General features: G+C 35.2%; 1 protein-coding gene across 1 annotated transcript in view; it reads right to left on the reverse strand.

Annotated features, from left to right (window-relative positions):
- LOC138709375 (methyl farnesoate epoxidase-like) overlaps positions 1–22,494 on the reverse strand; it is a 29,196-nt gene extending 6,702 nt beyond the window's left edge. The window contains exons 1-8 of the mRNA XM_069840111.1: positions 22,248–22,494; positions 18,164–18,267; positions 15,643–15,882; positions 13,869–14,026; positions 10,213–10,455; positions 5,244–5,358; positions 3,203–3,383; positions 1,842–1,959 (exon numbers count right to left, since the gene is read on the reverse strand). Coding sequence (XP_069696212.1) covers positions 1,842–1,959; positions 3,203–3,383; positions 5,244–5,358; positions 10,213–10,455; positions 13,869–14,026; positions 15,643–15,882; positions 18,164–18,248 — 1,140 coding nt within the window. The 5' untranslated portion in view covers positions 18,249–18,267; positions 22,248–22,494. The remainder of the gene's footprint in view (positions 1–1,841; positions 1,960–3,202; positions 3,384–5,243; positions 5,359–10,212; positions 10,456–13,868; positions 14,027–15,642; positions 15,883–18,163; positions 18,268–22,247) is intronic.
- Between the last annotated feature and the right edge of the window lie 3,156 nt (positions 22,495–25,650).

Here is a 25,650-nt window from a genome sequence, read left to right on the forward strand (position 1 = left end):
AATGATCGTTTGCGTTGGTAAATTTAAAAATCTGATTGGCTATGTATTGTATACTTTTAGTAGAGCCATCGATGTAGCTCAGTCGGCAGACTCGCTGGGCTGCTGATCCGGAGCTGCGTTCGGGTTTGGGTTGGATCCCCCTTTGGACTTTGGTTTCTTCGGAGGTTTTTCCCCAGCCGTGGGACTGAAGCCGGATGGTCTATGGTGAGTCCTTGGCATCAACCCCTTTGATTTGATTACCTGGTTGGGTTTTTCCGAGGTTTCCCCCACCCAAAAAGGCAAATGCCGGGTAATATTTTGGCGAATCCTCGGACCTCATCTCATTTCACTACATCTCGCCAAAATGTAAAAAAATTGTACAAAATTGTAAAAATTGTAAAAAATTACTAAATTGTAAAACTATAAAAATTTGTAAAAATTGTAATTGTAATATTGTAAAATGTTGACATGTTCCACATCTTAAAGCTTCATTGCTCATGTAAGATCTATGGAATAAAATAAATGAATGAATGAATGAATGAATGAATGAATGAATGAATGAATGAATGAATGAATGAATGAATGAATGAATGAATGAATGAATGAATGAATGAATATCTGAGTAGATTGAATTTTTGTGTAGTTTGGTTATGGCTGTGATATGTTCTTTTGGAACGTATTTGAAATTATCTTACATTTTCATAACGTAGAAGTTATTGCAACGGTTCCGTGATTGTTGCATTGAATCAAGGATATTTTGTACACAAAATCTTATTGACATTCCGTGGTTTCATTCGTGTCAATTAAGGCGCATTTTTAATTCAGCGTTAAATTGAGGATAATTGTTGCGTAATCTCCTCCGTCATGGAGGACGTTTTGGCTTGTCTAAGTTGAAGGGTCAACAACATGCTATAGTACAGGCCTGCACAAGGTTTGCGCTCTCCGAGCCGGTTCACAGCTCATGAGCGGAATTCAGATATTAGCTGCGCTCTGTACAAAGGTTTACTGGAAGAAGGGAGATCTCGTACAAAATATACACAAAAGGAAGTACTGTTAGGAGGTTCATGAAATGAATTCCCGTTCAGTGTTTGCAAAACTATCTTGGACTATTATTAATTAATAAAGAACTATTTATTTTACAGAAATAATAGAAATTCTATAGCTACTTAAATTACAATATCATTTTCTTATATTTTTATTTATCAGTACATCAGAACGAGGTTTTATGCTGTTGGCAGCTGAAAGGAACAGTAGCTTACTGATCTAATGAAACATCACTTACAGATGTTCGACGTCTGCTTTCATTAAAGTTGATTATAGAAAACAGTTGCTCACAAATATAAATGTTGAGCCAAACATAGCAATCATTTTCACAGCCAGCCTGTGTAGTCGTGGATATTATTGCTAATGTTTAGTCTTGTAAAACTCAACTAGGCTAATAGTATTATTCAAACGATCTTTAGCCCTTAGATCACATTGAAGATCAATAAGTTCGAGCTGTAAATTGTTAAATGTTATGTTCCATCTTTTAGATTCCTCCAGACTGTACTGTAACAGTAGGTAAGCAACGTGAAACAGTTACTGAAAATAGGCCTACACACTGCACTCCACTAGATAACTGAGTGGTCGTTTCCTTCTCCTCTACCCATAGCAAGTCTATGTCATTCTGACGCATCTTCTTCTCCGTTTCGGCGAGCGGTAAACACGGCTCTCCCGCTCGAAAGGAGCATGCGCGCGATTGTGCACGTATGTTATAGTAGTTTCATTCCATTAATGTGAAATACCAGAGATTAAAATTATTATCCTAAGTTTAAACGCTGACAGTTATAATAATCTTTACCCTTGTTATACTTGATACGCACCTTAGGAATGAAATATCCATTGAGTTGGGTGTCTCTTTCCGCTCGGTGTGGAGCTGCAATGGGTGCAGTGGAGGAAACCCTCATAAGCTCTGCAAGTACTGCCTCTACGTACGGAAGTCTGCATAACAGAGCAGTATGATGTTCTATAACTCATTGTTACTACATAATATTATGTCATCTAATCATATACAATAAAACCTCTCCAAACGAAACGCGATCGGTCCAGAATTTTTTTTTTTTTTTTTTTTTTTCCGTTTTCACAGATTTTCGTTTTACAAAGGGTTGAGTTTAGGCAAAACTAAGAATAGCTATTACAATATCATCACTGTCCGAAGTGGAGGGAAAAAGACCTTTAGGGAGGCCGAGACGTAGATGGGAAGATAATATTAAAATGGATTTGAGGGAGGTGGGATATGATGACAGAGAATGGATTAATTTTGCTCAGGATAGGGACCAATGGCGGGCTTGTGTGAGGGCGGCAATGAACCTCCGGGTTCCTTAAAAACCAGTAAGTAAGTAAGTGGGCGGCCCGGTAGCTCAGTTGGTAGAGCAGCTGGCTACGGACTGGAAGGTCCGGGGTTCGATCCCAGGTGGTGACAGGATTTTTTCTCGTTGCCCCGAGGTTCACTCAACCTCCTATAAAATTGAGTACCGGGTCTTTCCCGGGGGTAAAAGGCGGTCAGAGCGTGGTGCCGACCACATCACCTCATTCTAGTGCCGAGGTCATGGAAAGCATGGGGCTCTACCTCCATGCCCCCCAAGTGCCTCCATGGCATGTTACGGGGATACCTTTAACCTTTAAAGTAAGTAAGTAGAAAGAACACAATGAAGAAATAATTTGAAATAAAATTTACTACAGTACATGCCAAATGTGAATTTTATTTTCATAATTATTAACTTACGTAAATGCAGTCTCTCTCCCCCCCCCCTCTCTCTCTCTACGCTCTAGTTTCTTGCCTCCCACATTTCTCTTAAAGTGCATTGCCGCAATTGTTTTTTTGAAGAGACGTTGTAGGATATCCTTCAATTCAGAGTGTAAATTGCGTCCTGATCCATCGGTTGTGTAACTGAAGTTGTGTTTGATGGAAAATAGATTAACTTCCCGTTAGATAAATCAATCCTTGGGTGAGAGGTAGCATTGTCTAAAACAATATCACCTTACGACCTTGATGTTTCATTGCTCCATCAAAATTATGAAGCTAGGCATTTCCCATATTTATTCTGTGTTTAATTTCCTCCTGAGTATCATTTATATTTAATAATAATAATAATAACAATAATAATAATATTTTATGTTTGTATAAAATGGAATAAGCAACGTACAGGATGCTTTAAAAATAATGAACTGTAACATACTGTACCTCGGTCTGTCCTCAAGGGACGGTCGTCTGTCCCTGCCTATCACGGCGTCCAGCTCTCTCTGCACCTTAGCTTGCACTGTGGGGTACAGCACCATGTACAGCATGGAGAAGCCCAGCGTATTGCTTGTGGTCTCGCTTCCAGCAATGAACAGGTCCAGGCAGACCACGATGAGGCTATCAACTGCACAGTTCCATATTCAAATTTAAAATAAATTGCTTATAGTTAATCAAACGCAGTAGTTCCTAAATTTTTTAAGGTGTGACTCACTTTTTGGAAAGATTTCTGTATGCAACCCCCAACGTAACCCCAACGATGATTTTACTCAACATTAGTGGAAACTACCCACACAACGACAAAATATAAAAATATAGGGCAACAGAGATACGAAATATTACATGAACCAAGTAGTAGCCTACATTACTGATATTTGTTGCATGGCTTCGTCAGATCGTTCTACGTTATATAAGCAAATGCTCTCTGGTATATAGAACGCTCGTCAGTTCAGTTCAGAAAATCTGTTAGAATGGCTGTGTTGACATTAGATTTCGTGTTATTCTTCTTATTGTGTTAGTGAAATGTTTAGGTTAGCTCGTTCACATAGCACCACAGAAATTTAAAATTTGCATTACAGTAAAGGATTTTCATGGTAGAGGTTTTTCGGAAAAGAGTGATTGCGGAAAGATTTGCAAGAAGATTTTCTAATGTTACTGTTCTACATGTCAACACTACACGCAACCCCGTTAAAAATTTAGAGAAACTGGGTCAGTATTGAATAAAAGAACCTACAAAATGGGACATATTATTTATTAATGTCCAACCTACATAACAAAATAAGGTGAAACTTCGATATCCTCTCACACCACAACGTGCTGTATCTCCTTTCCTTAGTATTTCCGTATCTCCTTTTACTTTCATTAAGGGTAGAGGAGGGTATTTTTTGGTGAAAAAGAGTAAATATTCAACAAAAAATTCTTTAAAATACTCTGTGATATGTATGGAATGAATAGCATAACATTTTGTGGATATTTGTGCCCTTATCGGATGTTGAGTCGCCATTTTTAAACTTCCTGCGTTATGGATTTTTGAATCACTCGCCCACTTTTATTGTTGTTTCCGGTAAATTAAATTGTCAAAAATTTTTTTTTTCTTTAAAATACCCTTTGATATCTGTGGAATGCATTGCATAACATTTTCTGGTGTTCAGAATTCATTTTTAAACTTCCTGCGCTGTGGATTTTTAAATCATACGCACGCTTTTATCGGTTTCCAGTAACTTCATTTTTTTTGCTACATTGCCAGACAAAAATGGATATAATTTATGAAGGATTAAAGATACATGCATGAAATTTAGAACATACATTCTTTAGACTATTAGGAAACTTTTCTCTGTAAGAGAATGTTGTTAATTGACTTCATTTTAAAAATACGTCCGTTTGTTTGGAAGAAAGGAAATCAGAATATCGTTATTAAAATTTAATTGTTTATTTTACAAACGTAGGGACTAATATCAAAATTCTGTCACAGACGATTTGTAGAACATGCTTTTACAAATACATTGCAAAAACCTGTTTGAATCTATCTTTAAAAACAGTTTAGATATATCGGTTTTAGTACAATCCTACATTGAGTATATTTTTTTAAAATTTGGGCCCACAAATATTTTTTTTTCAAAATATTTTTATTTTGTTGAGTTGCCACAGCTATGAGCTCTCAACATGAAAAAAATTAATATTTTACACCAAATAGGAAAAAAGTTAAAAACAATACCATCCGCTCCCCTTAAGTTATGCCGTTTTACCATAATCATATTCTAACTCACTGTTCTGGTTAGTATTACTCGACCGAGGCCAGTAGAGTCCTGCAGGCCGGAGCGCCACTTGTACTTCTCCTGCGTTCTTATAGCGTCATGGCGATAGTTCACATTACGTCCGCGTCTCTACTCGCCTCGGTCGAGTTATACCTCAGCATCGATTTAAACGTTAGTTCCTATATTTTTTTTATTTAGTTATATATAATAGCAACTTTCCTTGACCTGTTTACCTGTAAAGGTGGTATCAGGATTGCTGCTCTGCTGTTTCATCTCCCTCAAGTACACATCTATTAAATCTCTTGGGTTATTTTCATCGATTGTCTTTTCGTGCTCACTGATTATTTCCTGAAACATAATACACGTTAAAACAATGTTTTATTCTTTCAAGTACTAGGGTTTGTGTAAATATATTAATAGAGATCTCTTTATCTATGCTGGTGTTCTAGTAAAAGTGGATTCTGCTCAACCTAGGATGTGTAAATGAATAACCTGTACGAAGTGCTAAAAATTGAAGACAATAGTGACATCAAGACGAGTAATTTATAACAGAAACCCACGGTCGGAAATGCATAATTGCGACGTTGAGCTCGTGTAAAATCTTTTGTCTCTTCGCTTTAAAAGTAACTTTACATGGAACACTGAAGCACCATGCCATGCAAGAGAAAAGAAAGGAGAATGCTCAAATGCCAGTGGAAAGACATTGATGACAGTGAATGTGCTCACTTTGCAATTGTAACACTACATACAGTCATAAGAATAAGAGAATATAACACGTTTTATTGCATCTTTTTACTCAGATACGACATGTGCATAAACATTTCAACCAATTTATGTCATTCAAGTAATACTTACTTACAAATAGCTTTCAAGAAACCCGAAGGATCATTGCCGTCCTCATATAAGCCCAACTTCGGTTCCTATCCTGAGCAAGATTAATCCAATTTGATGAAGATGATGTGTGGATCCTATAAGCTCTTTTACAATAATTGAATAGGTTGCCATAGCAACTGTCAGTTTCGTCGTATCGCACAATAAACACAGAGATCTTCATAACCTTAACATCAGGGTTAAGATCTGACTGGCAATCGCGCCGTGTGCCAATTTCTTCAGGAAGCTAATTACATAGAAACTTGAATCATGTAATTTTTATTTTATCATTCAGCATTCATTTTGTATTTCCATATTATATACAATCTAGTTTTAAATATCATCATCATCGCCATCATCATCATCATCGTCATCAAGGTTTTAGCCATTTGGTCCGTTCCTTTCCAGAGAAATTGATCTCCCCATCTATTATTAGGTCTACCTATACTCCGTCGTCCAGCTGGGGTATAGTTCGAAAGTAATTTTGGGAACCTGTCTTCATACGTACGTTAAGTATGTTCTTTCCAGTCTTCTTTACATTGTAATAATTTGTCATTGAGGTTAAAAATCTTAAGTTTAGCACGTATGTCTTCATATCTTTTATGATCTAAGAGAGTAAACCCCGCAACCGATCTCAAAAATCTCATCTCTGCAACCTCTATCTTCCTTCTGTCTGATTTATTCAAAGTCAAATTCTCGCTGCATAGGGACTGACATAACTTTATAAAATTTAAGTTGTGTTGACTTCAAAGTTTTACGTCCTAAGATCCTTCTTATAGTGCCACACATTCCTTGGAACTTATTCACTTTATAAGTTATATCGTTTTTCTGGCAGTATGATACATTGCACCCTAGCTAATTGAAGGAGTTAACTTGTTCGATTATTTTACCATCTATGACTGTTTTAACTCTTAAATGATATTTACCTTTGAAGGCCATAGTTTTGGTTTTGGCTGATGATATCTTTAAATTATATTCTTTTATTATATTAATAAGTTTGTTTGTTGCTAATTGCAAACCGTCTTCCGAATCATTAAAAATGACCATATCATCAGGAAACAAAATAGTATTTAAAATGCGATTATTAATAATAAAATTCTTAAAAGGTATTCTTTGCCATTCACGAATGACTGCGTCAATATAAATGTTAAAAAGTGTTGAGGATAAAGGGCAACCTTGTTTCACTCCCTGATTTACATATATTTCATTTCCATTTTTACCAGTTTCCATACTTATGGATGTATTTACATATAAACTCTGTACAACTTTAATTATATGATTTAGAATCCTTTATTTAACATTATGGTCCACAGCTTGTTCCGTAATACTCTATCGAGCGCCTTTTCTAAATCGATAAAAATTAAGAACGTTGGAAGATTGAATTCTCTTTTTTTTCTGTATCAATTGATCTAATACAAATACACAGTCACTGCAAGAGCGTCCTATTCCGAATCCATGTTGTTCTTCTACAAGTAGGTTTTCGCTAATTTTCTGAATTCGCCGATTTACAATCTTTCCTATGTAATTTGTATGCCGTATTGAGTAAACTTATTCCTCTGTAGTTTTTACAGTCATAACGGTTGCCCTTCTTAAAAATCGGATATATTTCCCTTTCAGGCATTCAATTGGGATGTTATATATTCTCCAACAAACATTGTTTTAAATATTTTAATAATATATAATCAACATGTATCTTAGACATTCTTAGCCATGATGTTTGCACACGAGATATTCATATTTCTTGTATTGTTACGTCTTCTGAAGATGGCAGATTATGCCGAAAACGTTTAACACTGTAAATGTTGTGATATTTTGCTAATTATAGGATTGTGATTTAGATAAGCAATTTGACGGACATACATATTTAATTATTGTAAGATCAATCCAGTCTCTACCGTTATATCCCACCTCCCTCAATTCATTTTAATATTATTTTTCCATTTACGTTTCGATTTCCCCAAAGGTATATTCCCCTCACGTCTTCCAACTAATACTACACGCATTTTTGAATTCACACATGCGTGCTACACGCCCTGCCCATCTAAATGTCTGGATTTAATATTCCTGATTATACTATGTGAAGATTGCAATGCTTGCAGTTCTGCGTTGTGTAACTTTCTCCATTCTCCTGTAACTTCAACCCTCTTAATTCCAAGTATTTTCATAAGTAACTTATTCTCGAATGTCAACCTCTGTTCCTCTCTTAAAATGAGAATATAAGTCTCACAATCATACAGAATAACCGGTAATGTAACTGTTTTATAAATTCTAACTTCCAGCATTTTCGAGAGCAAACTGGATGATGAAAGCTTCTCAGCCGAATAATATCAGGAATTTCCCATATTTATTCTGCATTTAATTTCATCTGGAGTATCGTTCATATTTGTTACTGTTGTTTCAAGGTACTTGAATTTTTCGACCTATTCAAAAGATAAATTTTCGATTTTTATATTTTCATTTCGTACTATATTCTGATCACGAGACATCATATACTTTGTTTTGCCTTACCTGCTTCAACTAAAACTCAAGTAATCGCTTGGGAACTTTCTCCTAACATATTAACGTCATCCGCATAAACAATTGGCTGATGTAATCCATTAAATTCCAAACTCCCTGTGTTATCTTGGATTATACTAATGACATATTCTAGAGAAAAATGAATAGTAATGGTGATAGTGCATATCCTTGCTTTAGCCCGTAGTGAATTGTAAATGCATCCTAAAGAAACTGGCTTATACGGACTCTGCTGTACATTTCGCTAAGACAAATTTTAATTAATCGAACTACTTTCTTGGGAACACCAAATTCAAGAAATGTATTATATATAACTTATCTCTTAATTGAGTCATATACCTTTTTTAAATCTACGAATAACTGATGTACTGTGCCCTTATACTGCCATTATTTCTCCAACATCAGTCGAATACAAAAAATCTCAGCAGTCGATTTATTACGCCTAAAACCACAGTCATTGAAGTAAAGTCTTTTAAAATTCCATAATTTGGTACAATACATTTAACAATGAGTTGATGATTCCCATAGCTAGTTAAATCTATTTATCACTTATTCAAAAAGAATAAATATTTAACTAAGTTTAAAAAATATGTATAATAAGTGTCATAAATTATTTAATATAATGAACAAATTCAATATTGTAGGACGCCTATTTATGGAAGACTTCTAGGCGGATGATTTTTCGCAACAAAATTCTTACTATCGCAAAATTATATTTTGGCCAATAAACTTGTAATGTTTATATAAATATTTGAAAAAAGTATAATAGGCGTAATTTTAATTTTAAAATGTAAATGAAATTCCAAACATCGTATATACCTAATAAATATAAGAAATCGAACAGAATATACAATGAAATATAATTAACTGCTTAAATTTAAATGGATCCGAACATGAATATATAATTTTACACATACGGTAACTACAAAATTTATTTGTTTACTGAAGTTTATTTAATATTTTTCATAGGAGAGGAGTTTGTAATATTACCGAATGTGATCTTTCATTTGTGGACATTTTTATTGGACATTTTTTTCCTGAGCTAGTCTTTTGATTTGATCTTAGAACCTCTAGGAACTAGTCATACTCATTCTTTTTCTGAAAGGAACTGTAAATCTGTAATTGCACTATTCTGAAGCAGTTGTGTAGAACTTTACATTACACTTATTCAAATGGACTGCAAATCCCTCAGTCCAGATCCTTTCAGTACACTTATCCTGGAGATATACTTCAGATCCTCTCAGTACTTATCCTGGAGGTATACTTTGGATCCTGTCAGTGCACTTGTCCTGGAGAAATACTTCAAATCCCATCCCTACACTCACACCTGAGGAATATTTCAGATAATCTCGGTACAGCTTCCCTGGCGATATACTTCAGATCCAGTCAGCCACTTACTCTGGAAATATACTTCAGATCCTGTCAGTATACTTACCCTGGAGGTGTACTTCAGATCCTGTCAGTACACTTACTCTGGTAATATACTTCAGATCCTGTCAGTACACTTACCTTGGATAAATACTTCAGATCCTGCCAGTACACTTACCCTGGAGAAATATTTGTACACTTATCCTGAAGATTTATTTCAGATCATGTCAGTACACTTACCCTGAATATATGCTTCAGTTCCTGTCAGTACACTTACCCTAGAGAAATACTTCAGATCCTGTCAGTACATTTATCCTAGAGAAATACTTGTAAACTTACACTGGAGATATACTTCAGATGTTGTCAGTACACTCACCCTGCAGATATACTTCATATCCTGCCAGTATACTTACCCTGGATAAATACTTCAGACCCTATCACTACACTTACTTTAAAAAAATCTTGCAAATCCTCGACGATCTGCTTTACATGATTGTATCCTGAGAGATCAGGAGCGATCTTCATCAGTACAGGAAACACGTTGGCTGCGTTTCCCGCTGGACCACTCGCTCGGAATGCCTGATCAAGCTTCTCGAAGAGATATTTCAGCCGCTCGTCATTTCTCTCGTATGTGACACCGGCGATCATACCCCACAGCATATTCAAGATGGACACATTAAACAGGCTGTTCACCTGTTAGGGTCAGCATTAAGCAAATTCAGTTTACCCAATATATCACTTTATTCAAATTAAAATGAACGCCATTTTTTTTAGTTTTCTGTAATGGTTTTCAATACGTTTTAGTTACTGTATGAATTGTTGTTTATTACTAGAACACAAGAACGGATAAATAAAATAAAAATATCGATAATTGCGTCCAAACACGTGCCGTTTTTTCAACTTTAATAATTACCATTCTGCCTGATTGGCGCTGGCGTGGTGACTGTAACAGAGTTGATTATTGTTGGGAGCGTTGATCTCCTTAACAATGCATTGCGGTAGATCTATTTAATAAAACAGTTTCTGTTAGATCTGGTGCAGTGAGGTTTCTGATATTATCATACATGCAATGCACTTAGTTATAATACCCTGTTACTGTGGGTAGCAGCATGACGTGATGAATATCTGTAAGGAATACTAAGCCATTAGGACGTATACGTTAGGTGTGCATACAGGATAATATCGGACGCTTGCGGGAAGCTGTTCTTTTTAGTCAAAAGTGGTCAACTCAATTATATGGCGTCATCATTTGTTTGTATGACAACAGTAGCTAGTGTTCATCGAATACTGCACACATATATAAACTCACACACTTACAAGATTCAAGTGATACGACAACTTAAAGTGCAAGACAAAGTGAGCCGGCTTCGGTTTTATAATTATTCTTTTACTCTCGTGAATTGAAATTGCAATAGAGTGAAAATGTGATTATAATAGGATGTGAAACTGCGATGAACACCACCTAACTTCGCTCCGCTGAAGTAACAAGACCAGCGCCCGTTGTCGTAGGTGGTGAACATTAGAACTGCGTGATGGGAAGATCCTCCAGAGTTCTCAACTTATCCGTCAGGATTATACAGTTATAGTCGCGACGTTGTTATTCCCGGCGTGACTCTTCCCCTTTGCTTACGTCTTAGGAAGTGAAGGCTTTATAAAATCTAGGTAGGTAGTATCGTTCGCTATTTTTGTTCTTTCGTTGCCGTGCTAACATACGGAATCTATTTGCCACACCGTTAAACATTATCATGTCGTAGCTCCTATGATAATAAATCAAACGCACTGTAATTCAGCAAATAATTGAGCGGCAAATAACGTCTTCGTGTGCTTTCTGCGAACGCCAACGAAAGAGCCAAAATGGCGGGCGATTATATTAAGTATTTATCGAGCCTTAAGAAATGAATAACGTCTTCACAAGCGAATCACAAGACACACACGTTTAAATGTAGCCGACTTGCAACGCGATTGGCTGCCGGAAATTAGAGCGACGGGACTATAAATGAGAATACAAGATAGAAGTCAGGATTTTGCAAAATAATTCGAGAAAAATTTCTGCACCTAGATGTAAGTGGTATGTGTGTATATATGTAATGTATATTAAAAAGTGATGTATATGGACCTTGTTTATAAGTTGTATTGGAAGGTATTGTGAAAGAGTGACTGTTTCATTTTGCTGTTGGCTCCAATATCAATTTTCAGTGGAAGATGGAAGAAATAAAAGTTTCAATGGTTTATTTTAAATATGGTGGTTTCAGAAGAAGGGAATGTTTCATGCACGTATCTATACTTTTCACCACCAAGTACGCTGCTAGATTCGTGGAGTAATTAGGTTATTCCTTCCACCACTGTGCTATTATATGCGTGTAGTAATTAGTTACCTGAAAAACAGGTGACAGTAAAACCAGTTTCTACATTAGCACCTCAATCGTTAGAAACGAGAAAGTCAATAACTTTCGCATCTTATTAACCGTGCTTATACCGATGAGAATAAGGTGATTTCAATAATTTAGAGGGAAAAATTATTCCGGGCATCGAACCCGAGATCTTTGGTTAAACGTACCGTTGGTACGTCCCAGGTTCCAGGTTCGGTGCCCGGTCCCGAAACAATTTTTACCTCGAAATTATTCAAATCAACTTTACAGGGATTTATAACTGAAAGTTTGATTTGCACAATACGGTGATTGTTTCTCTTTCCAAATCCTCGAAGAAATGAGAAAGAATGATGTCATTTGAAAAAAAAAATCCATAGCATACCGTTACATTTTCGCTGTGATGAGGAAGTTGTTGCATTTCTTAGGCTGTCCATGCGCATTCTCAGAAGCTTGTTTCCAGCGAGAATCAGTTCAAGTTTTAGGGACATAAACTAGCCTGCTTGCTCGCCTGATTTCAGCGTACTCGACAATTTCCTTCGATATTACCTCAAAAGCAGAGTTAACATAATACGTGTTCATAACATTCATTGATAAAAAAATGTTCGGGAGTGTATCAAGAGAATTTCCAGTGAAATGTTTCAACGTATATTAAACAGAACGGAGGTTACTTGCCAAATGTTACATTGGAAAAAGAATTATTGCATGAATTTCCGGAGAATTTGTAATAAAATGAGTATGCAATATGATACAAAATTTTTAATTTCAAGTGGAATTAAATTTCTTCGTAAAACCGTGAGGTTTTTTGACGTACTCCACAGTATATAGGGTTGTTTTGAGTTTATTTAAAAATAAACATCCATAATAAATATCTATTTCATATACGAATGTATAATTTAGATTTGATTGCTGTGTACGACATTTAAATTTCTATCTGAACCATTTTCACCAGGTAACTTAGTTAAAAGAGTGAAATAAAATTCAGTATGACAGCTATGTTCGTGTTAAGCAATGATGCATATTGGATTTTCTGAATTAATAACACATTGAACCAATTGAGAATGAAAAATTTTTCAAAAGATATTTGGGGTTGAGTTGTGTAGTATAATGAATAAGATTGCTCTTTTATTTTCAGTCGTTTATTGAATTTCATTGGTTTCTTATCTCTACGAGTATGGGGACAAATATATATATATATATATATATATATATATATATATATATATATATATATATAGAATTATACTAGTTTCGCTGTCTTGAAATTCATTTCTGAAGTGACGGGACCCATAAAGTGAAATTCATCTCTTTGGCTTATGATTGTGAATGTGATGACAATTATAACGAAAATGACTGCTCGATATAAGTAAAATCATGAATTGTGTGGATTAATGTGGGAGTGTACGTCACGTTCATGCGTCAATTAAGTAATTTACTAATTTTGAAGTAGATGACACACTTGTTTCCACTTTTCTTCCCTTCCGAAAGAAGTCATTCTAAGTAATGTTACCATCTCTAAAAATCCGTCTCTCTGCAATCGGGCACTTATCCTGAATCCAGTAACAAGTAACCATTTATACGTCACGTCATAAATACTATGTGGGCAGCTGATTAAGGTTATTCCTCTTAACCAAATTTATGTTCAGTTTTCAAAAGGCACATACTATTGCAAGAAGATATCAGGTAGATATGTAGTACTGAAGAAACTTCTGAAGTACTAACAAAAAGTGTATGTCTGACCTGAATAATCGAATGATTCTTCATCTCCTTCACAATATCGTCAACCTGATCTAAGATCAGTCTTTCCATTGACTTCTTGCCGAAGCCAAAATCTCTCAGATGTCTTAAAGTAAATCTTCTCTGCTCCACCCAATACGGACCATCGGAGAAGACGAGACCTGAAAGTGTACAGAGGTTCCGCTTATCAATAAAAATATTAAATTACAAACTCGTTAAAATCTGACACAAAATATTTATACACTTGATTTTAAACTGTGAGAAAATTTTTTCAAGTTCTTAATGTTATACTGTATGACATGAATTTATTTTTAGGAAACAAGCGAAGCGAAATTGCTAATTTTGACGAATCCAATAACTGCTGTGTAACTTTACAAACGTGTTTCATATGTTTTATTTTTTACACGACAGCATTATAAAACAATTAATTATGAAATAACATTAGATTTGTAATAATGGAAAGTTTTATATCATGACCTATGAAGAAAGAGGTTACTGTGACAATGATATTGGTGTCCAATAGTTTTTAATGTTACTGTAGGTGTATTAATTTCATCTATTAAATATAGTAATCGTAGGGATGGTACTGCAATAAAATTAGAATTACTGCTGGAGTAATTGTTCATGCTAATTCAATTATTTGACCTTCCAATAAAAATCGATTAATATATTTATTGAAAGCTATTGCAATTATTATATATGATACAACTATTAAAATTATAATAATAATTATTAAGGCATCTGTACTAATAATAAATCTGTAGCCACAATTTTTCTGGTAATTTTCGATTTTCCAAAAATAATTGGTGAAACCGAAAATAGCTTTTTTGAATTTTTTTTTCTCTGTCTGTCTGGATGTTTGTTACCTTTTCACGCGATAATGGCTGAACCGATTTATATGAAAATTGGAATCTAAATTAAGTTCGTTGTAACTTAGATTTTAGGCTATATGGCATTCAAAATATTTTATTTAAAAGTGGGTTATAAGGGGCCTTGAATTAAATAAATCGAAATATCTCCCTTATTATTAATTTTCATGAGAAATGTTATATAACAAACGTTTCTTTAAAAATGATTCCGATAAGTTTTATTCTATACAAAATGTTGATGCCATCTAAAGGGGCTGTAATAAAATAAAATACAAATGACTTCGTCTATAAGGAGCCTTGGAAAACAACAAACGAAAGCTATTAAACACATGATGAAAGCAATGGCTGAAAATTAATTTTATGCATAAATGAGGCTTTCAGAGCTAAATTGGATCAAGTCCATGAGACGTAGTTTTGAGATAATAGGACTTAAAGTTAACTTGCTTTAATGGATTATCTAATTTCACTAGCAATAATTTTATTGCTCCAGACTCAAATTATAGATTTATTAAATATAAACATTTGTGATGTTAATTGATGCAACGCTATGGTGACTTGATACACTATGGCTCAGAACATCGTGAACAAATAATCTGAGCCAAAAGTGACTGGTGTCACGTACCGGCGAATGCTTGGAATTAAGACTTGATTCATCACAGTTCGGATAAGATCCAACTTCAAATAACAGAAAATGGATTAAACTCAATTTATGAAAATTGTAACTTGACCCACTTTAGCTTTGAGTGCCTCAAATGTCAGTTTTTTAAATGTAAGCATTTCTTCTTTCTATTTTTTTAATAGTCTACGGGGATCAGCATTAACGCCATGTTATTCAGTGTCACAAAAATTCCTGGTAATACAAAGGTTAAATTGTGAACACGCGTTATGTGTTTAAAATTACAACTTACCAAACTTCTTGCCGAAAATTCTATCCCTGAATAAAATGTCATCCGGTCTAGCTTGGAACTCCTCCCTTCGCAGGACTTCCAAGACTTCGTTAGGACCGCAAACCGCTACAGCGGGTTTTGATCCGAGAAAAAGTCCCACCAATGGCCCATATTTACGGCGCCACTCTCCAGCCATCGTGAGGTGCAACAATTTCGTTGGAATGAAGAGAACGGATCCCAACACAGGCAGATACGGCGGACCTGTGGCAGTAACAGTTTGCTTTTTATTTGTGGGCTTTTTACTGCAAACCTCTCATCCAGTTCTAGCCAGTCATATGTTGATCGTTTTCAAATTTATCTGGTGGATACCATAAAATGGGCGAGGATTTATAATTAATTACTTAGTTGTAAATGAAATAAGCATATTAATTAAAATGAAGTTTAGTGTCAAATAATGCTCCCAGGATTTTGACACTACTACGAGTAGTTCAGTTAATTTGATTGCGATAGAAATAATAGTTTAATTTAAAAAAATGAATATTCCTCGTGAAAATTATGTTATAATATTAGTTTAGGAAAATTCTATTAAGCCATCTCCTTCCGTAAGATGTTCTCATTTCACAAATCTGTCGTTTCCTCAGAGCTTCTGTGGCTTAACACTCCGATAAAATATTGTGTGATGTCTCAGCTCTACCGCAAGAAGGACATATTCTCGCCCTCTCTTCGTTGAAGATTTTAAGTGTTCTCCAAGCTCCTAGACGAAACCAGGTTAAGCCCAGTCTGCCTTCTCTGCTTTCTCCACAGAGGTATAACTCGGTTCCCCAATTTGTTCTGATCTTCGATTTGATCTCCAGAGCAACCTAATCCCTACATTTCCCTTCTGTTATTTTCCTGTCTATATCCTTAAGGCGTTTCTTACATGGAAGAGTTTGTCATACAACATTATTTTTTGTTGTTCGAAAAGTTGTAAATTATCAGCGAATAATAATCAGCCAGAACTAATTCCTGTACAGTGATTACTTACTTACATATGGCTTTTAAGGAACTCGGAGGTTTACTGCCGCCCTCACATAAGCCCGCCAACGGTTCCTATCCTGTGCAAAATTAATCCAGTCTCTGTTATTATATCCGACCTCCTTGAAATCCATTTTAATATTATCCTCCTATCTACGTCCCGGCCCCCCAAAGGTCTTTTTCCCTTCGGTCTGCCAACTAACACTCTATATGCATTTCGGGATTCGCCCATACCTGCTACATGCCCTGCCCATCTCAAACGTCTGGATTCAATGTTCCTAATATGTCAGGTGAAGAATACAATGCGCGCAGTTCTGAGTTGCGTAACTTTCTCCATTCTCCTGTCACTTCATCCCTCTTACCCCAAATATTTTCCTAAGAAACTTATTCTCAAACACCTTTAATCTCTGTCCCTCTTTCAAAGTGAAAGTCCAAGTTTCACAATCATACAGAACAACTGGTAATATAACTGTTTTATAAATTCTGTCACATTTTTTGACAGCAGACTAGACAGAACTTTCTCAACCGAATAATAACAGACATTTCCCTTATTTATTCTGCGTTTAATTTCCTCTCGAGTGTCATTTATATTTGTCACTGTTGCCCCAAGATATTTGAATTATTCCACCTCTTCGAAAGACAAAGCTCTAACTTTTATATTTACATTTCGTACAATAATCTGGTCAGTAGATTATTTATGAAAGTAATTATAAATGCAAAATTTTCTCAAGTTTAGATCCGTGGCGTTATCTAGTAAAACTTGTATGCATAGGAAAGATTTTCAAATATCCGTTCGCTGGTATGTCCGTTATTGACTTAGTTTATGGGAGTGATTGACAGCGGTGGGCCGCGGACCTCGGAGGGGGTGAATGAGCAGTTAAGGGAGTCCACGAGTAAAATTATTCTTATTCTTATTATTATTATTATTATTATATTATTATCATTATTAATATTATTATCAATATTATTATCATTATTATCAATATTATTATTATCAATACCTAATACTATTATTATTATTATTATTATTATTATTATTATTTATTTTAATACACTATTATTTAATTAATTATTTCTAAGACTAATAAATTTAAATACATTAGATGTTGCTCCAGATGTGCATTCATTAGCAGTATCCTAATGATTTAATCCTAATCCACTGAGATGGTTGTAATATTTTTAAAATAAACCAAATTTCACCTTAAAAATCACCGAATTTCGGGAGGGGAGGCTACACACGAAGGGCCGTATTCATAGACTTTTTGGCGTGGGGTTCCGGTAGATGATCGGCGTTTTTTGTATTCATAAACCAGTGTTAGCGATAGGATATGATTTGAATTCTGTACTAGTAACCAGTGGATAGCCGGGGCTAGCTTAGTACGCTCGTAGCGCGTGCTGCGAAATGTCTATGAATACCACCTTAAGGATCAAGAATTCAGTATGGTCTGCATTGACTGTAGACCCTATCTAGAGTTTTGAGGAATACTAAATCTTTTTTTTTTTTTTTTAAACAGTTGTATTTACTTACCAGGTGGAAAGTTTTTCGGCTTCATTGTAATCCAGTAGTAAATGAACAGAAGGACTCCGAGTCCCAATAGCAGCGTAAAGATCATGTTCTTTTCTTCAAGTTCACTGAAAACGAGGATCAACTCATTTCAAACAAATTTGTGTGTAGGGCTATGTATTTATTGGTAGGCATATGTAAATATTCGTTATATCTAGCTAATGTAAAAATTACTTGAAGCTATTTATACCGAGTTCCCGATGATTGTAAAGTCAGTGCTTTATTTTATTTTAGTTCTATGAGGAGCAATTTTTAATATTTGTCAGTAGGACAATATTTTTGTCTCATTATGTTAAATTCCAGTATAAAATATGAAACTTTTGTGTGTCATATTGGTAACTTTATTAACAAAATAATGTAGATCTCCAATTAAAAATATTAGTTTAAAGCACTTTAAAATATACCGGTTCCTTAAAATGACAGTGTCCACTTTTGAAACTAAGATGCAAGTGTTCATTTTCGAAACTTACAACCAAGAATCGGGATAATGGTGAGAGATAAACCTATGGGAATTATGATTCTATTCTAAATCTAATATTTAAGTAGAAAACTTACAAAATTAAATTTAGAACGTTATTTCTATTCATTTTTTTAGTTCTTATTTTACTATAAATTTCCACAGTTAACTTGTGGTTCATTTAACCCTTCCGCTACCAAGGATTTTCAGAACTTACTACTACCAACGGGAGGAATATAATTCCCGAATCAAAATCATACGTCAATTTTCGTTAAACATTTGGAATATAAACAATTTATATATTATTGATTATAGACTTACAAAAAACGTAACAATATAAAATACTAATCCTATTTTTAAAAACACAGAATGGTTCAAATGTCCTGTTGCATATTGTTGAAAGCGTACACCAAAATTAATGAAGTTTAGATATGTTACTGGTGACACTATAACTGTAAGGTACCGGTACTGTATACTATACAGTAAATTTAAATTTGCCTCTCTTCCTTTTCATGTCAACTCCTTAATGATACATAATTTTGACATGTGGAAAAACATTTACAAAAATAAAAATCACAGTACTATAACATAAATTGGAAATCATTGTAGTTATTGAAAATTAAATATTAGAATACTATATACACACATGAAATCTGATTAGTGAAACATGTAGCTAATCGGCGATATATGCAATGGAGGGGGAAAGGATCTAGCTACCCTACCTCATTATCTCTGGGCCTAGTTGCCTCATAAGTGGTGTTTTTTATATCGCTTGTGAGGTTCAGACCTGTGTTCGGACAGTTGACAGAAACAACAACAGCAACAACATACACAACATAAGCAACTTAAAAACATTTGTTTATAATCAATCTTCTTAATGTATCCAGCTCTTTACTGACAACATAGTTGCTAGTAGTCAGAGTTGGAGTGTAGTCAATATAATTTACTGCAGGGCTGTGTCTTCTGCAACTGGTACTGATGATTTTAAATTTACTTATTTTGTGGTTTATGAATGGACACTATAGACGAATGTGTTCCAGATCTTCATCATGATTATTACACCACAGACAAGTAGGATTATCAGAAATGTGAACTCGGTGTAGGTACAATTGAGTGACAATGTGACCTGTTCTGACTTTTGTTAAAAATGTTTGAACATGTCAATAAAATAAAAATTAATTCCTAAAAATTAATACATGCAAATATGAAAATAATAAATCGCCACTGGCGTAGCTGAGTCGGCTAAGGCGCTTGCCTGCTAACCCGGAATTGCGCTCGCGCTTGGGTTCGAGTCCCGCTCAAGCTGATTATCTGGTTTGGTTTTTTCCGAGATTTTCCCCAAACGTAAAACAAGTGTCAAGTAATCTATATCGAATCTTCGGCCGCATCTCCTCAAATACCAATTCGCTATCACAAATGCTATAGACGCTAAATTACCAAGTAGGCCTAGTCGATAATGCATCGTTAAATAAACAAGCAAAACATTAATCTAATTTTAATTATTTGTTGAAATTAAAATAGTGTATTCGAACACCACCTATACTACAATGAGCATGTCGAAAAAAGGCTAAACTAATAATTGTTTCTAACAAAATCACTTTCGGAAAAACCTTAACACACAGAAAAAAAATAGTGGCCAAAAGATCTTCGTAATATAAATAACACAAAATAAAATAATTTCGAGGCAGACAAACATAAACGTGAAGAAAATTAAGCTACACATTGAATTTTATATCCTGGATTTGTCATGACACAGACTACCAGGGGAGTAACAAGATCACCCCACATAAATAATGTGAATTATATCTTAAATTATAGTAATTATTTAAGTTATTTTTAATTCAAATGGTTAGCAGATATATAACGGACAAATGCATAGAATTTCAAAAAGAAATATGGAGAAAAATAACAATAATATTGAAAAATTGTCAGTGGGGTAATCCCATTAACCCTGTTGATAGCAGGAGGTTTAAAGTGTCTTCTAAATAATCACATGTATTATAAGCGTATACAATTTTATCAGAAGTTTTGATTACACTAGGCCTATTATACCACTGAAGACGGATATTTTTCTTCCACTCACTTCTGAAGTGTTTACTTAGTTAGTTCTGAACATCCACAAGTTTTGCAGGGTTTACTTTGACCCTTATTTTAATTGGTGAAAAATTCCTTTACATTCGGTATTTTTTTAGCACGTCTCCATTGCTCAGGATTAAATTTACGTTTTCTAGTCCATTCAGGAGTACTTCCCAACATATTGCGCTCCGTAGTGAACTAAAGCTGCCCCAAAATCCTTACATTTTAATAAGATTTCGAAATAAAAGGGAACGTAATCATTGATACATCCAAAATCGTCAGAAATTGAACATTAACTAGTCTCAATGACAATTTTAAGCCATTTCCAGCAATCTGATTGGATGAAATGGTCAAGCCCGCATTTGAAACAAACTATGCATGGATATGTCCGATTATAAAAACAAGTACATATTTCATTGTTCACAAAAGCATGTAAATATCTGTTTCTGAAATAAACGGACCAGTCGGCCTAGGTAACGCAGTCTCTATAGCGCTGGTCTTCTGTGCTCGAGGTTGCGGGTTCGATCCCGGCCCAGATCAATGGCATTTAAGTGTGCTTAAATGCGACAGGATCATGTCAGTAGATTTACTGGCATGTAAATGAAGTCCTGCGGGAAAAATTCCGGCACACCGGCGTCTCTGATATAACCTCGGTAGTTGCTAGCGTCGTTAAATAAACCATATTTTTTTAATGGACCACAAGATTTGGGAAAAGTGCGAAAAATACTATAAGATGAGATTTTAACTAAATTTCGACAAAAAATGGCGTATGTCCGTCTTTGATACTAGCCTCCTCCATATCCGTTACTGTTGACCTCGAATTCTTCTCAAAAGTTGCCCACAGGGAGAAGTACTCAGAATAAAACGTCACAACACCATACGTTCTATGATCGCAGGTGCACTTCGATCCAAAAATCTAGACGTTCACGAGGAAGTTCATTGTATTGCTGATGGTGGAAGCAATCGTAGGATCGATATCATAGCTATAAATAGGAATAAACAGACAGCCGAAATAATTGATCCTACCATCAGATTTGAAATCTCAGCCACTCAACCATCTGAAGTGAACGAAGAGAAAAAGGAAATCTACGAGCCCACGATTCAGTACCTATCGGCGAAATACAACATAGAAAAAATCACAGTTACCGGTCTCTTCTTCGGAGCGAGAGGCACCGAAAGCCTTTGTAAAGTGGAGGGAAAAATACAAGCTGACGAGAGATCTTCAAGATGCCATCGTCACCACCATAATAAAATTTTCTGTAGCGATATTTCGTCAGCATCTTTATGGTGTATATTCAATTTAAATTACATTTGGTTCTATTTTTTTTCTTACGTCTTATTCACTTTTGTCTGAAACCTGTTTATATAATTTTTCATTTTAAATTTTATTGTGAGCTATTCTGTGTCGCAGAGCAAACCCAAAATATTGAGTCAGACTACTAAATTAAATAAACATTTTAATGTACCCTATACCTTTTGTAAATCGAAAAATAATTGCTAACAACTAAAAATTACCTGTATGAGTTTAGGTGTGGCGGCTATACTGTCCGTCTCTGTAATGTACTTGAAATTCCGGTAGAATTGTAAAACTTCTTGATACATTAGCAATGTGGCTCTTCCGATTGAGGTACAAATGAATCGTATACGTTGAACTTTCTTAGCTGCGAATAAGTTAGATAATAACAAGATACTAACTTCAGCGGCGCGTATCACTACTGCCTACAGAAGTGCCAACTGGCACTTGAGTAACTGAGCAGTCATTATCTTGCGAGGTCAAAGCTCTTCTGCGTCTCTCCAACCGACCGATCTCTCACTCAAGGTTAAATTTCAGATAACAACAGTTCTGTGTGGATCTGGCCAGTGGTGATCTCTAACCAAAACAGTGCCGCGGGATATCGTTATCAGCCCAGAAAGGTACTGGCAGAATGGATAACGATCATCTTCGAATATTTCTGAAAACTCACGAAGTAAAGTAACAATGAGCCATCGGTCAGAGGACGAGCGCTCGGTGTTCATTGCATGCTCTTCCGGTAACAATAGGCAGTAGGCAGTGTTACCAACTGGACGGAAATTCCGTCAAAACTGACGGAATTTCAACGTAGCGGACGGGAAAAGAATGGTTTTGACGGGTGACGGATTTTCTGGTGGAATCTACGATTTACATCGTCTTTTGACTTTTTTAGCTGCTGTCATTTTAATTACTTAATTTTTGGGGGATGTTACTTTTTCTCTGAACAGATATGTCAGTGCCGTATGAGGAGCATCGTTTCAAATCGTGCTATGTCCACCGGTGGACAAAATTGAGTTTGATACATTTTCGTATGGTTTCGGATGCGATCTTTCACGCTATGAAATCTGATTGTATCAAATCGTATTCGCTAACCGTGTAAATGACTTCTTAAAAGTAACGGTTGTTTCAAATCGTATTCAGTCCTTCATAGTGTCTGTTTCATATCGTATTACGTCCTATATTCATGTTATAGAATTGGTATAATAAATAAAGTAATTACTTTCTTATGTTGGTTATACTGACAATCTGGCGCACTTTTCTTGATAATTCTATATAGGAGTCATTCCACGTCAAATCGCACAAAATTATACAAATTTTGACCTTCATATTTCTGATTGCGTTTATATTTTTTTTTTTACCAACTCTATGGGTCTAATAAACCAGTAAGTGTATTTTTATTTCCTCCTAAGTCCACACGTTTTAAAAATATTACATGTTAAAATTCGTTAAAAATGTCGCACAACGCAACATTTAAAGCGTCATATTTCTGACGATATTGATGTTAAAATTTTTTTGAAAAAAAAATGCATTTAAAAGCTTAAAGTGCTATCGTTTATTAAATATTTACTAACTAATTTTAATATAATTATTACAAATATTTTTTTATAATTCAATTTTTAAAACATATATATATATATAACAATGTGAAATAGCCCTATCACTATCACCTTTACTTTTTAACTTTTCTCTAGAATATGCCATTAGGAAAGTCCAGGATAACAGAGAGGGTTTGGAATTGAACGGGTTACATAAGTTGCTTGTCTATGCGGATGACGTCAATATGTTAGGAGAAAATCCACAAACTATTAAGGAAAGCACGGGAATTTCATTTGAAGCAAGTAAAGAAATAGATTTGGAAGTAAATCCCGATCTGGAGTTACGCTCGTGTTCGATTCCCGCTTGGGCTAATTACTTGGTTGGGTTTTTCCCGAGGTTTTCCCCAACCGTAAGGCAAATGCCAGGTAATCTATGGCGAATCCTCGGTCTCATCTCGCTAAATATCATCTCGCTATCACTAATTCCATCTACGCTAAATAACCTCGTTTGAAAAGTTGGAAAAGTTCCAATACCTTGTAGCAATAGTAATAAATATAAATGACGCTCAGGAGGAAATATTAAACGCATAATAAATGAATAGCTATTTGTAAAAAGGACTAGAGTCACACTTTTTCGAAAATCATTTCTTAGCTTATAATGAGAGACATTGATTTATATTAGAAAGACAGACAATTGTCCACCTAAGTGGCAACTAGACGGCATTCAATATCGCGATTTTTGTTAAAAGGGCAGAAGTGTAGGACATGCGCCCTTTAACACACAATATTATGCACTTGGAAACTTAGATGTTAGCTAAACTTCATAAATTAAGTTATTTTAGTTAAAGCTAATAATGAGGCTCGTGATAATTGTTGCAGTACATGTGTTTCAGTCAAACACATAGCCTTGTAATATGTGTACATGCTATTACTTACTTACTGGCTTTTAAGGAACCCGGAGGTTCATTGCCGCCATCACATAAGCCCGCCATTGGTCCCTATCCTGAGCAAGATTAATCCAGTCTCTATCATATCCCACCTCCCTCAAATCCATTTTAATATTATCCTCCCATTTACGTCTCGGCCTTCCCAAAGGTCTTTTTCCCTCCGGCCTCCCAACTAACACTCTATATGCATTTCTGGATTCGCCCATACGTGATACATGTCCTGCCCATCTCAAACGTCTGGATTTAATGTTCCTCATTATGTCAGGTGAAGAATACAATGCGTGCAGCTCTGTGTTGTGTAACTTTCTCCATTCTCCTGTAACTTCATCCCTCTTAGCCCCAAATATTTTCCTAAGCACCTTATTCTCAAACACCCTTAACCTATGTTCCTCTCTCAAAGTGAGAGTCCAAGTTTCACAACCATAAAGAACAACCGGTAATATAACTGTTTTATAAATTCTAACTTTCAGATTTTTTGACAGCAGACTGGATGATAAAAGCTTCTCAACCGAATAATAACAGGCATTTCCCATATTTATTCTGTATTTAATTTCCTCCCGAATATCATTTATATTTGTTACTGTTGCTCCAAGATATTTGAACTTCTCCACTTCTTCAAAAGATAAATTTCCAATTTTTATATTTCCATTTCGTACAATATTCTGGTCACGAGACATAATCATATACTTTGTCTTTTCGGGATTTATTTCCAAACCTATCTCTTTACTTGCTTCCAGTAAAATTCCCGTGTTTTCCCTAATTGTTTGTGGATTTTCTCCTAACAAATTCACGTCATCCGCATAGACAAGCAGCTGATGTAACCCGTTCAATTCCAAGCCCTCTCTGTTATCCTGGACTTTCCTAATGGCATACTCTAGAGCAAAGTTAAAAAGTAAAGGTGATAGTGCATCTCCTTGCTTTAGCCCGCAGTGAATTGGAAACGCATCTGACAGAAACTGACCTATACGAACTCTGCTGTAAGTTTCACTGATACACATTTTAATTAATCGCACTAGTTTCTTGGGAATACCAAATTCAATAAGAATATCATATAAAACTTCTCTCTTAACCGAGTTATATGCCTGTTTGAAATCTATGAATAACTGATGCACAGTACCCTTATACTCCCATTTTTTCTCCATTAT

Source organism: Periplaneta americana, chromosome 11 (assembly GCF_040183065.1).
Source record: "Periplaneta americana isolate PAMFEO1 chromosome 11, P.americana_PAMFEO1_priV1, whole genome shotgun sequence".
Classification (NCBI taxonomy): domain Eukaryota; kingdom Metazoa; phylum Arthropoda; class Insecta; order Blattodea; family Blattidae; genus Periplaneta; species Periplaneta americana.